Raw genomic sequence first — 17,044 nt, forward strand, 5'->3', positions numbered from 1 at the left:
AAAGTTAACACTGGCACATTAACAAAAAAACATCTCGGCTCAGGCTGAATGAGTTACTGACTAACAGATGAGGGAGCTTTTATACTTTCAGTCCAGTCCGTATGAGACTGTAACTGATATAAATATTTCTGGTTCAGACCTTGATGATATTGTATCTGGTGAACACCCCCCCAGCGTTGCCTCCATCTCTGTGCTCTCTGATGGTGCTCTGCATCTGAGGGACAAACAACAATAACATTATAGTAAAAAAAAAAAAAAAAAATTATCAGGCCTAAGACAAAAGAAAAATTATTGACTGACTGCTTCCCTGAAAGGGGGAATGAGTTGCTACTCATAAATCTTGTAGACTTGTCACTTTTAGCGCAGCACAAAATGTGCAATGGGGTGACAGGTCAAACAAGAACCATATTTGATGGCAGTAAAAAAGGAATCAGAACCTCTACAGACCCTTTGCTGATTGAAAATGTGTCTAACAGAGAATGAGACCAAATAAACCAAACTATATTCCAGGGCTGTGAAATGAAAATTGTGAAATCCGAGGAAAATTTCCAGGGAGACTTGGGGGGGGGGGGGTTACAGCGTCCAGGAGTTGGGGTCTAGGGCCCTGTGGGGCCCCAGAATTAAATTTTTATCTAATGATACTTTTTCTGCATCTCCTGGAAGAACAAATCTCAAATTTAGTGCATATTTAAATGATCCTATATTCAACCTTTTATTTGAACTATCAATGATGATTCAAGGTTCAAAAGGTTTATTGTCATATGTACAGTAAGAAACGTATTTCCCTGTGCAATGAAATTCTCTTCTTTGCTGCTCTCACCGGGTGTCAATAATAATAGTCAAAATAGGCATAAAAAAAAAAAAATGTTGAATGATGATGTTGAAATAACAGAATATGACATGGAAGTAGGACCTGGAATGATTTTCCTTTTAATTGTAAACCAAATTATGCATTAACTTCAGAACAATTAAACTACATGAAATTTATGAAGACTGAAAAGACTGTTACAGCATTTCAAAAACCACAGCTCAAGCTTGTAGAATATTTTGAAAAGCATGGTAAAATATCAATAACATACTTTATAGTAAAAAGTCACATATTGTGGTGTAAATTCATGCAGCCTAAATCCATTCAAAGCCACAATGTCTTTTTTAGAATGAAAGAAAGTCTAGATTAGTGAAAAAGTCACAATCTTGTCTAAAATCCTGTTTGAACAGCAGAATGTTTATTTTCCAGGGAGAGAAAAATTCTTACCGTGTTTTCCTGAGAGGGCACAGTTCACTTTTCCCGTTTCTTTTATCTTTCAGGTGTGTTGATGAAGCCAGTGACGATTCCACAGATTTTTGTCCTTATAAGACTTTTTCAAACCGTCTTTCTCGCCATCTTCTCTCTGTGCGACATCAGTCCATGACACAGACATGCTGCACAATTCTTCTTTTAACAACTTGAAAGCTCTAAAAGTTTGGGATGTCCACATGCTACATTTAGCTTCAGCGCTGCACAGGTGCAAGTTCTATGTGCGTTTCCTGTACCAGCTGCTGTAACTGCAGCAGTTCACCAGTCTCGTGAAAACTCATATCCGCTGAGAATTCTAATGTTGGTCTCTATTTGTGGGCGTGGCTACTATAAAACTAAGCCAATATTTACTTTGAACTGCTTCTGTTGAAATATGTTTACTACTACTACTACCCAAAATATACTAAGAACAGTGACCTGGACTCACCTCCTCCTCTACTGACTGATACTCCTTGTCTTCTGGAGAAAGGTCGATCAGGATGGTGCCCTGGTTGGCACAATGGAATGTCAGGTAAGGGTTGCCACCTGAATCATCAAAATCAGAATACAAGTCAGAAAGCCTGCCCAGATCATATCTAGAGGCTGCTGGGCCTGATGAGTTCATCAAGTAAATGATCAAACTGGAAAATAAAAATAATGGAGGCAAGAAGGGGTAATGACCTTTTCTAGTGATGGGATGAACAACACTGGTGCGTCAACACTGTGCTGAGCACACAAGAGTGAAACCCCGTATTGGTGCAGGTATTGCTTTAAGAAAAAAATCATGTGACCGATACAGGAACTGTGTCGTTCGACTGCGCCGGGCCAAATTGTGTTTATAAGGAAACTGTATCGACATGTTGCGGATTTGTTGGATGGAGTTTTGCAGCTGGATTTTTGCTTGCCCTCACCTTGTTCCACTGACTTCATGGATCGTCCAAAGACGTTTCCCCAGTCTGGAATAATTTTGATCTTTTGACGCCAAATAAGGTAAATCTTTTTCTCCTTTGGGCATTGTACTGTTATTTTTCCAATAGATATGTTTGTACTCCTTTACAATACTGGAAGAATAACCAGAAAACATATACACACCTTTATCAACTCACACAGAAATTTTTATGCTCACCATCTTCATCTGTACCCTGTGAAAGAGTTTTTTCTAAAGGCAGGGGAACTGGTGTGTAAGAGGAGAAATCGCCTTGGAGCAAAGACACTTCAGAAACCTTTGTTCCTCAATAAAAATGCATAAATTAATCTATTTTTAGTCTTTTATTTCATATGCTTTAACACTTAAGTTAACAAATTTCCATACACAAGTTACAAATTTTAACTCTGAAATTTATTACAGACAAATTTGCTATATTTTACAAACCAACTCAGTTTAGCATTTACACAAACAGGGTTTTAAGCAAATTTTAAACTCTTCTCATGAACAGCTTAACTTGACACACAAATCGAACACATGAAATTATGCAATGATGAGATCATATTTTAAATAGAGGACTGGCGATTAACTATTTCACAGGCTGATGTTGCGTTTGCAGCACGTTAGCTTTTCCATCTTATTTTCATTTTATTTACCTGTAATGATTTTATAACTACTGCAGGGGTCATTATTGAGCGACAAACAGTGTCAATACAGTGCCGACAGTTTGTGTAGTGTGTCAATACATTCCTTGAGGTATCATCATCCCATCACTAACCTTTTCGTCTTCAACCACTCTGTTTGCAAAATGAACTGTGGCTTCTTCCATGTGTCTAACCAGTTTAACATCAATCACAGCTTCATGGTGGAGAAGAACAGAAGGATTTTCATTCAAGAAAATATCAGAATCTCCCATGTGCATTCTAGCAAGCTGCAACTGATATTTAACATCTTTTTTATATCACTTAGATTTTATTTGCATTTTGAACTAAAGCACAAATTACAGCACAGTCCACAACATTGCTACCTGACATCTCAAGTCAGAGTACAAAATATATTATCTTATATTTTTTGAACAGAATTGCTGCTGCTTTTTTTTTTTTCCTTTTACAATCCCAGAGAAAAAGGAGAATGAAGAGGCGAAACCTCCAGCCACATCCCTTAGTCCTTCCAGAATGTTCATTTTGCGACATATACATCTTTTTTCAATCTCAGAAGGAATCTCAGTCTTCTTAATCGGGAAAACAGGGGTGCCATGCGCCCATGCCGAAGTGCAGATTTTTATTTATATTATTATTGTTGTTATTATTATTACCATTATAAGCGTTATTCCCAGCATACAGCCTTCGTTATTATTATTACCATTATAAGCGTTATTCCCAGCATACAGCCTTCCCCTCGGCAATCGATTCTTCTGTAAATACGCAACATTGATGCCCAGAAACAGCAACCCTGTAATTTTTCCAATACTACAAATGTGGCAAAATGACAGAATACGTAAACACGTCTTATTTCATGCAGCTCCCATGCTCTGCTGCAGCTCCCACGCTCTGCGGTCCTTCAAGAAGCCTCAGAATGCCCCGTTTTGACCTCAAATTTTCAAAAGCCCTGCACTGATTCTTGACACAAACTACAGACCTATAAATCTCATGACACCGCTTTACCTTGCTGGCCGCCCAGCAGCCTCTCAACACCCTTGATGAGTTTGTGTCGATGACCGTAAGCATTAATCCCAATCTCCTTCAGCTCTTCGTGGCCCATGTCCACCAGTACATCCAAGGTGATCTGCAAAGAGGGAGCAGTGCAGGAGTTAACAACAACAACAAAAACCAAACAAATCAACACACGTTAAAACACACATTAAAATAATTATCAGTTTATCTATTTGCTCATGCAGTTGGACCAGTACACATCTTATTATTAACACATGAAAACATCTCTCTCCACAGGAACAGAGGCACACCAAATTAAAGGTTGAATGGGTGAATCTGGGTTTGTAATGTCAACATGTGTTCATAAGACATCTCGCAGTTATTCATCAGTAGTGAGTGCTACAACACAAAATGATCAAACCTGCTCCCTTTCAAAAATGTCTCTGAGGTGCTCCAGGCCCAAGCTTTTCAGGAACTGACTTATGTTCATGTCCAGCATCGTCACTGCAAGAAAAACACAAACACAAAAGTTAAATGACTGAACACAGCTTGTGCACATAACTAAGGCCGCTGTCATGTCACCAGTTTGTTGTTCAATGTGATCTAACACACAAAATCTGACAAATAAATGGATAGACTCACTTTCACCTTCCTTGCGGTCACTGCTTGAGGCTCCATCTGCTACTCCGGCAGATCCAGCGGCTGCAGAAGCAGCCAGCTCAGTGAGCGGTCCTGCCAGGTTGTCTATGCTGCTGGCGGCTGACAGACACGATGGCGTGGAGGCCGGGGAAATGACTGAGGCGCTGACCACAGTGGCCTGAGGTTTGAAGCAGCTTGGCAGCGCGTCTGGCGGCATGGCGTCCATCAGCAGAGCGCGGATGTCATCAGCCTGAAGGAACAACAACAAAAAAGGTCTGGTGGGCTAACTTTATGAAGTTTACGATTTAAATTTATACACCACTCATCAAGTCTGAAAACCTCATTTTAGGGAGTATTTAGTGGATTAATGGAATTGATGATAACGTCTGTGGAAACAGACACAAAGTTTTACCGTTGCCAGGTCCAGGGCGGTCTGGCCCTCCTGGTTCTTCATGGTGGGGTCGGCTCCATGAGCAAGCAGCAGGGCACACAGCTGCGTTCGACCCTTCTGAGCCGCCTCGTGGAGCGGCGTGAAAGCCCATTTGTCTGTGGCGTTCACACATGTGTTGTACTTGATCAGCAGAGCTGCAATGTCGACATGCTGTAGGGTCGAAACATAAGAACACAAGTCAGCATCGTCCACTTCTGATTAATGAGACCATAGATACGTTTGAAGTTATAGTTGACTCTAGACTCTGACTGTGGCATTTAGCGCACAGTTTGGTGTGTAATGTGTGATTCTGTTACAGTGACTGACCCCATAAGAAGCAGCATTATGGAGTGGGATCAGGCCTCCTTTGTCCTGGGCGTTGACGTCAGCCCCATGTTCCAGGAGATACTCTGCCACTTCAAGGTTGTTGTAACCAGCTGAGGAACAGAAACATGATGACGAACACTGAAACATTTCCAAGAAGTGGAGGCACTGGAATACTTGATTTAAAAGGTTTAAAAAAATGCTCCTCTTGAACTTAAAATTGCTCTCAAAAACAGCATTGATGTCACAGAACTTACAAAACTGGATCGGGGGAAATCTCACAGCAAACATCCATTTTCAGAAGGCTTTAAGAGAACATGCAGACTTGTTTCCTTTTTTAATCTAACTTTTTCACCAGATATGCTTGGGGTTTCATGTTTAACATCAACAAAGGAATGATCTTGTCTGTTCAAGTAGAAATTATTTTGCAATATCCATCAAATTTAAACCTGAAAGTTTATTTTATACATCTGTGACCTTTATAACTGAAGTCTATTTCTGAAATCAGGGACTGATTTAATGCATCCCTCAATACAAGAAATCCCAAAAAGTCCATGGGTATAGGTTTTGTTTAAAGCAGTCTCGTCACTATTAGAGCACCGTGCGGAGCTTTGCTTCATCACAGGAACTTGGCTGCATTTTTTTCTCCTTTCCTCTGGTTGCAGAGAGAATGTTTCAGTCAGAGCGAGAGAAAACGTGACAAGACACAGCACTGCGCTGACCTTCTTCTCTTAAGTGTTTGAGTATTTTTTGCTACAAACTTTAAAACTCATTTCCAAGAATTCCAGTCACCTATGTTAACTTGTTGGAAAGGTGCACAATATGACACCAAGCTCCATACACCTTTATACTTTATTGTAAACACTGCCCACTGGAGTGCATCACCTACATGTTACGTGATACACATTTGTAATCTTATATTTAATCAAACCTTTGATCTCATTACATGGTAAAACTGTAAGCATAAAAAAAATCAACAGTATCTGCCAATTTAGGCAGTTCTGTAATAATTTTAGCTATAAGCAATATAAATCCTATAAATTATGATCTTGACCTGTGATGCTGGAAGTGGAGGTGGTCGAGTTTGACAGTGTGGCACATCGGCACTTTCCATGCAAATTGGCATACTTCTGTCACACATATAATTGATGGTGTCAACACACTGTTCCAGCCTGATATTGATAATTATTGTTTTACCTTTCTGTGCAAACGGATGCAGCTACATTTCACACTCCCAACACAGATTACTGTCATTTTCTCAACATGTGCTAAATAGTTGTTTTCCCAATTGCAAAGACCTCAGGAACACCAGAAATGTTTGTGTGTTTTTAATATCTGTATAATAAAAGTCATCATAAACAACTTTGTTTTACCTGCGAGGTGCAGTGGCGTGGAGTTTCTCCCCTGGGTGTCCCTGCAGTTGATATTTTCTGGAGAGCACAGCTTCTGCACACGAGCCAGGCAGCCTTTCTTTGCAGCATCCAGCAAAGCAGCGTCACCCCTCAGCAGGTCCTGAATGTCTGTGTCTCCATCTTTCACCATGTCTAGTGGCATGTTGCCATCACGGTTTTTCTTGGATGGATCTGCTCCATGCTGAAATGAAGGTTTGTTTTATTTCTCAGCACTTAAGTGATATAACTCTTTTATGTTCTGCATGAATTTAAAGATCTCGTCGCTGTGGGTTTTTATGAAGCTGTGACAGATCCTCACCTTGAGCAGCAGTTTGCAGATTTCATATTTGCCTTTGGCTGCAGCCTCATGAAGAGGGGTAAACTTCCACAAGTCAGCCACATTGACTGAAGCGCCATGTCGGACCAGCAGCTCGGCTACTTCATAATGACCGTAGGAGCACGCGTTGTGGAGGGGAACCAGACCGCTGAGGGAGGAAACAAACTCTTCAAAATACTGGCGTATGAAATGTGACTGTACTCAGCAGCTTCCATGAGTGAGAGAGAAATTCACTGTGAACAAGGCTCAACTGAAAAAAGAGTGCTGCTCTCAGCACAATGGGCCTCATGCATCAATGTTGCGCACTTGTGGCGTAAATTTAAGGCGTAAACTTGAAATACACCAAAGTCACCGTGACATGTATCAAGCAGTGCGCACCTGCCCATTTCTGGCGTACGCCTGATCTTGATAAATGCGGTGGGTGGAAACGATCGTAATTATAATAAACACGCCCATAAATATTCAGACTCCGCTTCAGACACACCCTCATTTTACAACATGGAAGGCGGGAAGACAACAATGAAAAAGAACTTCACCAATCACGACGCGTGCCAATAGAGCGTCAAAAGCACCCGTCGTATCAATTGTTTTGTAGTATATAATCAATAAAGTGTTACAGTGGTCCCTCATTAATCGCTGGAGTTACGTTCTAAAAAATAGCCCGTAATACGCGAAACTGCGACGTAGTCAGCGTTATTTTTTACATTATAGACGTTTCAAAGCTGTAAAATCCCTCACTACACAGTTTATACACTTTCTCAATCAGGCATGAACATTTTCTCACTTTTCTCTCGTGTGTAAACACTCTCAAAGTTCAAACCTTAGTAGGAAAATAATACCAAACTGTTTTCAGGCCCAAACATTTGTTTGAGAAATAAAAATAGAAAGTTTTCCTATAAATAATTATGATGGCATTTAGAACTAACGAATTAATTTTAACGATCAACAAATGAGGTGGGACACATAAGAAATTATTAATAGTGACTGACCAGTATGTCACAGATCGGGCCTCTGCGTCCTGGCGCTGCGCCTTTTCCCACTCACACCTTGCTGCAGGTGTTTGTTTCCGAGTGACAAACACAGTTAGGAGTAGTTGTTGGCGCTCTTTTTTCTTCTGGGCGACAAGATTCTTATTAACAGATACACAGAACACTGTAAAAAAAAGGCATGCAAAATTGGACTAAATACTCCGTGAGACTCCAAGGCCACGACAGGTGAACGGCGTTATAGCGAGAGACCACTGTATTCTCTTTTCACATGTCAATAATTCTTGACATGTGGATATCTGCTCGCTCAATTAATAAGACACGCCTAATCTGTCAGATTTCTTTATTTTTTAAATGTATTTCTGTATTTATTTGTGACAACCAAATGGAGACGACAAAACCTGACTGCAGCACGGGCGAATTAAGGGAATGACAAAACTACAGTTGTTATCAATTTCATAGTCTAAAACGATCACACCACATAAAGTTAAGCTCAGCGCTGCTCTGGCTCCAGGCTCGAAGTCTGGAGAAAAGAGCGAGCTGTCTTTGCAGTCAGCGCTGTAGTCACGGATCGTGCTCCATAACAATCCCGCAAAAGCGGGATTTGTATTGATTATTATGTAGTATAATCAGGAAACTGTTATTTATGTAACATATGCATTGATCTGTATAATGGCACTGTTTATCATGTTGATCATCTTCATTTTTATGTGGATTCCAGCGCCGGTTCATTTTGGTGTATAATTTACGCCACCTCTTGACCTGGTGTATATTTTCAGCGCAGCGTACGGCAACGACCACATTGATAAATGCCAAGTAGCGCAGCAGTTTTGGCGTACACCCCATATACGCTCAAATATTGCCGTACGCAACTTTGATACATGAGGCCCAATGTCACTAAATATAGGCTTGTTTTCGCCCATAAAATTCAAATTTTTATACAGAGTATACTAGCCTACACTGAACTGCCATATGCAAAAATACCTACAAAAAAAAAAAAAAAGCTCACACACAAGCAAGCTCTAACGTTTGTACAGAACTCACCCCTTGTCTTTGGCATGGACATCTGCTCCATGGTGCAGCAGATATTCAACCACAGCCACTCGGTTATAACCAGCTGCAAAGTGAAGAGGAGTGGAGTGGCGGCCTTCCAGATCCCGGCAGTTGACGTTCTGGGGTGTGCAGAGTTGCTGCCGTGAACAGACACCACAGGATGCTTAACACATTTGTTTGAAGTCACTGAAAAAGCACTACAGCGCCAGTGTGTAACCTAAGACACCGAGCATGGTACAAACATACCAGCATTAAAACTATGCCATAGTATCTACTGGTAACAAGCAGCAAAGAAACAACTAACCTGCACTGTGTCCAGATCACCTGCTTTGGCTGCTTCAAGAAATCTGTAGTCAACATCAGAGTTACGAGTCGGAACATTTTCTGGAAAAGAAATAAATTTCATTTCAAGTATTTCCAATCACATAAAAGTGAATTCTCATGATCCATTTCAAATTAAATGAGTGTTGAAAGGTGTTGTTTTTACAGCAACCACAAAAAAATGGTGACACGCAACGAAACCCACAACACACTGTGTTTTTGTAATGCGCACTGCAGCCAGTAGCAGTTGTCAACTTTTTGGAGGGACCTGAAACTGCAACAAAATGCATTTGCACAAGGTACAGTCAGTGCTATTAAATCTGTAGACCATTTTATGTCGGTATATATATATATATATATATATATATTTATTTATTTTTTTAAATCATTCAAGCCGCCCACCACCAAAAAAAAAAAAAAAAAAGAAAAATTACCATAAAAACAGCAACAGATACAGCAAATAATTAACCACCATAAACCTCATTGGGAAGAACAGCAGATAAAATGTGGGCAAATTTCATGTTTTGGTGGATATTTGCTGGACAGGTAAACCAACACTCCCACAAGGTTGCTGCATAGTTCGATGTGAATTGTAGCTGCGCTTACAACATTTTAACTTTATTTGCTAAAATGAGTCAGTAGCAAGCCTGAAGTGTTATAAGAGTTTCCAGTGAATGCAGCGGGAACTTTGAACCTTGTACATGCTTAAAGATTCCCCCATGTCACCTGCACGATCTCACGGACCAATCTCACTATATTACATTGCTAATATATATTATTCAAATAGTCGCTGTAATTATGCAATATACCTCAGAAATTCAGGGAGTCAAAAGCTAATAACTGCATTGCTACACAATGTAAATTTTGTCAATTTTTGTGAAAAAACATCTAAAGACTATCAGCACAACATGCTGCTGCCAGTATTCTTTGTTGTATGTTCTGATCTGTTAAAACACACTTCAAGCAATTATATATTCAGATTCATCTTGAAAGTCAAATAAAGAGGGTGGATAGCAAAACAGGAGGAGCTTAGTTTTACCGTTGAGAATCTGCTGTACTGCCTCGTTACCCATCTGGGCAGCAGTGAAACCCTGCAGAGACACGATGGTTGGGTCGGCTCCGTAGCTCAGAAGCAGTTTGCAGGTCTGGATGTGACCTGCCAGCGCAGCTCTATGGAGAGCAGTCTGACCTAATGTGTCCATGGCATTTACCTGAGGTCAGACAAGGTCAGTGGGTAAAGACACCAACTACACAATTCACCTTCACTGATTACTTTTTTTTTTATTTTTTTTTAAACAGCATCTTACACGCAGGCTGCACAGGATGACAAACATCAAGCCTAACCAAACAACACACCTTTGCTCCGTGTTTCTGCAGCACCTCAAGGATGTCATTGTGAGCCCGCTCAGCAGCAACATGCAACGGGGTCATGAAACTGGGGGGAGAAGACGACGACAGGCAATGAAATCATCAGGGTAAGAACACAGACTGTGCTTTTAGTGCATGCCTGTTTTTAATATATCCTTTTTGCAGACACTAACCTACAAAACCAATCACATAAGGAGCTATTAAGGCTTTATTTTATAGGTTATCTTACGTTGTTTCATTAAAATGTTGTCATGTTGTAGCAATTCATTTCTGTGTTTTCTTTTTGGCACCAGCATAGCACAGCAGCTGTGATACACACTGGTTCAACATCACAAAAATGTCCAACTGAAATGATATGCCCAACTTTAGTGCAGAAATAAAAGTTTAAGCACAGTTTACAACCTGGCACAAAAAAGTTTCCCATCTTGTCATAAGTATTAATCCCTTTAAAAAAAAAAAAAAAAAAACTAGATTGGCTGGTACTGTGACTTGCATTTCAAAGCAGTTTGTATATGAAAAGATACTGGGCCACAAGATGGCACAGTCTACTCATGTGACAAGCTGCCCCTGTATACTGATCAGAATAAGACACTGTGATTCACACTCCAAACTGTTGAACAAGATCTAAATGACATGGGTGTGCTGGATCTTAGAAAATGAGCTAAATTAATGAATCATGCTCTCAAACTGAAAGACTACACTCAAGAAGGAGGAGACTGAATAGAACATTTATACTACTTGGCACTCCAGTTGACTGGACTTTGTACAACATCCAGAACAGCAAGGAGGAAGACAGCTAGGTTATGGCTAGGCTAACTATAATCTTTAAAAATGTATTTTTAAAAGATTGTTATAAGTGAGTTTTAAAGTCTCTAATTACATTTAATAAGGTAAACATGCACGTGTAGCTCTGAAGAGATGCTTTTGTCTGTAAGTGGCAAAAACAAGTAGTTTACTCAAAGTTCTTTGTGCCTTATACAATAACATTACTGAGCCCACTAGCTTCTGCTAGGTAATTCAGTATTTGTGTAAAGAAATAATGCACCAGTTAAAATCAATTTGCTTCTTGCTGAGTGAAGTAGTAAAACCACATTTCAAAAATAAATGTGACTTGCAGACCAGTGCAACTTGTGTTTTACAATTTCTTTCCAAACTGAAAGAAAAAAAAAAAAAATCAGGTAAAACGTAAAGTATGATATCCACCTCTTACGCCGTTTCCCACAAGGGCCTGCCTTGTAAAGAACATTTTAGATTTCCCAACTTTAAATGCAAAATTCAGAAAAATGGACTTACTCTTTGTTCTTCTCATTGATGTTGGCACCTTTACGCAACAACAACTCAGTCACCTGCTTCCTCTTAGGGTGTGGCGAGGCCACAGCACAGTGCTGCAAAGAATAACACAGTAATATTTATTAAATCTGTATTAAAACTTATACTTGTCTTCAATTAATATGCAGTACAAAAGGATTTCTTCACAAGGAAATGCTGACAGAGAATTAATAAAAAGCAGCACTGAGGTCAGATCATGAAGTTGAAATTTCTTAAAAAGTCTTCTGGAACTGGAATTTTGTGTGTGTGTGTGTGTGAAAGTATTACTTAAATGACCACTTCAATTTTGATCTTGGTAAAATGTTTTGGTTCTTACCAGTGCGGTCTCATTGGTCTGAGGATGTTTGAAGCTGATGATCTCCAGAGCCAGGGTCTTCTTCACTTTGGCCATGTCTGCCTCTCGGGCCGCCTGCAGCAGCGAGTGGCCTTTAAACTCATCTAAGAGAAACAGGAAAGGGAAATGTCAAGTTGGCGTGTTGTGTGTTTAATCATTTGAAAATGCACTATGAACAACAGTGATAGATTTGCAAATAAAAGTATCAGATTGTTGATTTTAGTGTTAAAGTCTTCCAGACAGAGCAACAACAGTGAATCTAAATTTCTTGCTCTGGGGATTTTCACCCCCCAAAAATGGCCATCAGGTATTATGAAGGCCTTCCTTATTTTCCTTCCTTCCTCCTGTGTTCAGCATAAGCCCAGTCTTGGTACTGCCAGCGTCTTCAAATTCACAGTGACAGACTTTTGACAAGTTCAAAGATGGTTAACCTTGACCTATTTTAAGAGGTCAAAAGGTCACATTCTCTTTCCTACTGTTATACAGCAGAGGGATTTTAGCATTGCGTTATATTTTATTACCCGAGGCCATCAAATATGGCCATTGGGTTTTGCAAAGGCTTTTCATCTGTCCATCCGTGCTCAGCGTAAGTCCAGTCCTATTACTGCCAGACTCTTGAAATTCACAGGGAACATTCTTGGAAAACAGACCTTGGACAAGTTCAAAGATGGGTAACCTTGATGTATTTTAAGGGGTTAAAAAGTCACATTCTGTTTCAATCGCATCCCTTTAGTTTTTGAGTGACAGCCAATCAGAGTAGAGCTGCACTGTGACGTCAGTTGCTGGTCTTTTCAAATCTGCTTCATTTTGTGTGTTTATATACATACTTCTCATATATTATGTAAAAGCTAGCGAGAAATAACACTTCTAAAACTGAAAATGCTGTTTTTTTAACCTGATAACCTCTGGAGTCATTTATAAGACATTTTGTGGACATTAGCCTGCACACTAACTTTCACTAACTCAAAGCCAACTTCCTATGGAGTCAAATTTGTCTCATTAATAACTGAAAATGCACAGAGGGTGAGCTACAAATATTCCTTGATTTGCACAATATGAACAAATGATTTGATTTGAACGTGTATATACAACAATATGATCACAATAATTAATTTAACAACTGCAAATGATAAAGAACACAATGCTCATACAGCCAGGGTATTTTAGCAGTGATTAGAACATACTGGACTTTCATGTGACCGGTGAAGATCTGGATTATGCCATAGGTTTAGTTTGAGACATTTCTGTGCACACTGTCTTAAAATCTTATCTAATTACAGCCAGATCCATAAGTATTTGGAAAGTGTCACGTTCTGTCACTTTGTGTCTGTACACCACCACAATGGAGCTGAAATGAAACAATTAAGATGTGCTTGTAGTGTTGACTTTCAGCTTTAACAAAAGGAACAAAAGTATCATATTAGGAATTCCAGCCATTTTTAAAATACATAGTTCCTCTATTTTCAGATCACACGAGTAACTGGACAAAGTCAATATAAGCATATATCAGGTTTTGTTATGTTATCCAGCTTCATGGTGGAGTGGGACAGAAAAGGATTTTCTTAAGAAGCCATTCGATAGGACACTTGAGGCTCGATTTGGTCGGTTTTCTTTTATGTGTTGTTCACAACATAACCTCGTCTGGCCTCTGGGACTGACAGACGAGGCATTGCTCTTCCAAACTGTCTGTGTGTCCGGGAGTGAGTGAGTGAGTGAGAGAGAGTGATAACTCACAGGTCAGTCTCTCTTTAAGCTCTGGAGTGGGGGCCATGTCCACAGCACTCTTGCTGTGACAGTTGAGCAGGGTGGGGTCAGCGCCATGGCTCAGGAGCAGAGAACAAACTTCCACTCGGTTCTTGGATGCTGCCTCATGCAGAGGTGTGAACTGCCACAGGTCCATGGCATTCACACACGCTCCATGCTGCATTTACACACAACAGCACATCAAAGCATAAGAGAAGTAAAAATGATTCAAGAACAAACCTCGAGGCAAAGGCACCTGTGCAAGTGCCTTCATAGTCAATGTCACATTTTAGAAAAAAATATGTCATGATATGCAGTATGTTGAAATTTCTGATACATATTTTTCTTGGCTAATTTCTTTACTGGGTGGGAACTTGAGCAGAATCACACCACAGCATTGTGTGCTTTTTACTTCTCGTTGTTTCCTGCCACATCAGCTGGTAGTTCAAGCACATTAGCCTCTGGCCTCAAGCGTTGGGCCTGAGACCAGAGGATCCTCAGTTCAAATCCCAGCCTGACTGGAAAACCTTGGGCAAGGTCCTTAATCCCCTAGTTGCTCTCAGGTGTGTAGTGAGCGCCTTGTATAGCAGCACCCTGACATCGGGGTGAATGTGAGGCATTATTGTAAAGCTCTTTCAGCGTATGATGCAGATGGAAAAGCACTATATAAATGTAGTCCATTTACCCTGATGTGATTGTAACTCATTTACTTGGGAACATTTGGGCGAAGGGAATTGCTCCTCCCTCGCCCCTTTAAAAGAAAATCTCAAGAGAACCTTTGGCACATTTGACTGTTTGAAAAGTCCTCAGAGTATGTCCTTGATCTTATGTTATTACACAAGTGATGAGCATGTGCAGAAGGGTCCATCTTTGGAGAAGAATCTCATCATCAGGCATTATTGTGGCTAATCTTTTCAAATCTAAAAGACTATGAAAAGTCTGAAGCACCAACTCAAGCCCTTCAGATTTCCACCCATTTCATTCTGATTGGAGAGTCTATTAGTCCATGGGCCAAGCAGGTTTTCGGTACCACTTAAGTGGGGGGGGAACCCGACACTTAGAATCCAGCCTCAGTGTATCATGGCCTACACAAAAATGTATGACAGCCATCCCAGGGTGGTAGCAGGTAGGGATCAATGAAGAATTACACAGAGGTGAAACTTTAAAAATGCTCCAATCATGTTAAACTATATCACATTACTTGTCTGATCATAATGATTCCAAAAAGGTAAAGTTTGGACTATCTATGACAGAATGTTCTGGAGTTATGGGGTCAAAACAGCAAAAATGATGACAAAGGTCAATTTCAGTTTGTACAGGGGTCAAATATTAAAGTTGTTCCAATGTCAGTAAAAAATATGCAAATTATTGTTTGCGTTAATAAGGTTCTAAAAAGGAATGGTTTCCACCATCTGTCATGCTTAGTTATGTTACAGGGTAACATACGTCACATGTTATAGAATTCAATGGATGTTGACCTTGTTCGACCTTTACTTTGGAGACAAAACATTCAACACAGTCAAAACTATTCCATTTATTGATCCTTTTATTTCAACCAATAATTTGCATCATTTCTTGCTGAAATTGGAGCAACGTTAACTTTTGACCCCTGTACAAACATTTTTGCTGTTTTTATCCCACAACATTCCATCATAGATAGTCCAAACTATACCTTTTCGGAATTGTTATGATTAGACAAATAATGTGATATAGTTTTCAACATGATTGGAGCATTTTTAAAGTTTGACCTCTGTGTAATTCTTCATTGACCCCTACCTGGCTACAGCTACCACCCTGGGATGGCTGTCATACATTTTTGTGTAGGTCATGGTACACGGAGGCTGGATTCTAAGTGTCGTTTTTTTTTTTCCCCCTTAAGTGGCACCGATTAGGTCAAAAGTCATGACTGGCTCATGGACTATATACAAGACGTTCTGCTCAAAAAAAAATTAATAAGGTCCATGTAAACACACTAACTGTATAAACAATGACTTGGAGCCTCTTTGTCTGTAGCCCCCCTCACCAGGAGATGGATGTTAACAGCAATATTGTCCGCGATTTAACAGAGACCAAAGAAGAAAGGACTCTTACTTTGAGCAGAAGCTCAGTGACCTCAAAGTGACCGTAGGAACAGGCATTATGAAGAGGAACCAGACCACTGCAGGGATAAGACAGTCATGTCAGTGGTGTGAATTACTAGCTGTGTGACATTAGCGTTCAGGATGTATGTTGCACTGTGGCTACATTCTGGAAGAGAGTCTCACCCTTTATCCTTGGCGTGAACATCAGCTCCGTGCTGGAGGAGCAGCTGCACAATACGCACTCGATTGTAGCCGGCAGCCAGGTGTAGAGGTGTTGACTGTAAGAGAGGATGTCTCATTACATCACACAGTTGACTGGCTAGGTCAGGGTGCACTGCCTTCGACGGCCACAGAGCAAGCGGCTGATTAGCGCCAGAAGCAATGTGCTACAGCAGGATTTGTTTGGTGAATTGCAGATAAATGACAAATACGATGCTGCAACCTCAACGGAGCTGTGTGCAAATGTAGTCCAGAGATTCATTTCCTGTTCATAGTGTGTGTGACCGTAGTGACAAGTACATTTAGAACCATCAACCTCATTGTTCAACTATATTATATCGCATTTGACAAAGTCAGCTGAAAAAAAATAATCTTCTTTAATCACGTTTAAGGAGTGATTCAGAGAATGAATGCACAAGTGCAGCTGATCAAAAGTTTCATTTTAATTGGATGGGCAGGAGTTAAGAGTTGGGTTCCGATAGCAGCTCCGTTTTTAGGGCTGATTCCAAAAACCGGCACATTTCTACAGATCCATGTCCCTCATTCTCTTTTAAACATGTCCAGAACATTAAAAAGACTGAACTTAAAAGATAATTTCCATAGCAAAATTATTTTTTAAGTGTCTACTAAAGTCCA

General features: G+C 40.2%; 1 protein-coding gene across 4 annotated transcripts in view; it reads right to left on the bottom strand.

Moving 5' to 3' along the window:
* Nucleotides 1-17,044, bottom strand: part of LOC117511106 (poly [ADP-ribose] polymerase tankyrase-1-like) — a 53,510-nt gene that overhangs the window by 5,094 nt on the left and 31,372 nt on the right. For 2 of the 4 annotated variants that reach the window (XM_034171068.1, XM_034171070.1), the window contains 18 exons: nucleotides 16,373-16,467; nucleotides 16,200-16,266; nucleotides 14,100-14,286; nucleotides 12,348-12,469; nucleotides 11,996-12,087; nucleotides 10,691-10,769; nucleotides 10,374-10,545; nucleotides 9,318-9,397; nucleotides 9,005-9,150; nucleotides 6,957-7,122; nucleotides 6,620-6,839; nucleotides 5,250-5,359; nucleotides 4,905-5,093; nucleotides 4,496-4,742; nucleotides 4,275-4,357; nucleotides 3,866-3,986; nucleotides 1,725-1,822; nucleotides 140-214 (listed from right to left, as the gene is read on the bottom strand). In XM_034171068.1, coding sequence (XP_034026959.1) covers nucleotides 140-214; nucleotides 1,725-1,822; nucleotides 3,866-3,986; nucleotides 4,275-4,357; nucleotides 4,496-4,742; nucleotides 4,905-5,093; nucleotides 5,250-5,359; nucleotides 6,620-6,839; nucleotides 6,957-7,122; nucleotides 9,005-9,150; nucleotides 9,318-9,397; nucleotides 10,374-10,545; nucleotides 10,691-10,769; nucleotides 11,996-12,087; nucleotides 12,348-12,469; nucleotides 14,100-14,286; nucleotides 16,200-16,266; nucleotides 16,373-16,467 — 2,349 coding nt within the window. The remainder of the gene's footprint in view (nucleotides 1-139; nucleotides 215-1,724; nucleotides 1,823-3,865; nucleotides 3,987-4,274; nucleotides 4,358-4,495; nucleotides 4,743-4,904; nucleotides 5,094-5,249; nucleotides 5,360-6,619; nucleotides 6,840-6,956; nucleotides 7,123-9,004; nucleotides 9,151-9,317; nucleotides 9,398-10,373; nucleotides 10,546-10,690; nucleotides 10,770-11,995; nucleotides 12,088-12,347; nucleotides 12,470-14,099; nucleotides 14,287-16,199; nucleotides 16,267-16,372; nucleotides 16,468-17,044) is intronic. The other 2 variants (XM_034171071.1, XM_034171069.1) reach the window with 1 other exon arrangement.

Source organism: Thalassophryne amazonica, chromosome 5, assembly GCF_902500255.1.
Source record: "Thalassophryne amazonica chromosome 5, fThaAma1.1, whole genome shotgun sequence".
Lineage (NCBI taxonomy): Eukaryota > Metazoa > Chordata > Actinopteri > Batrachoidiformes > Batrachoididae > Thalassophryne > Thalassophryne amazonica.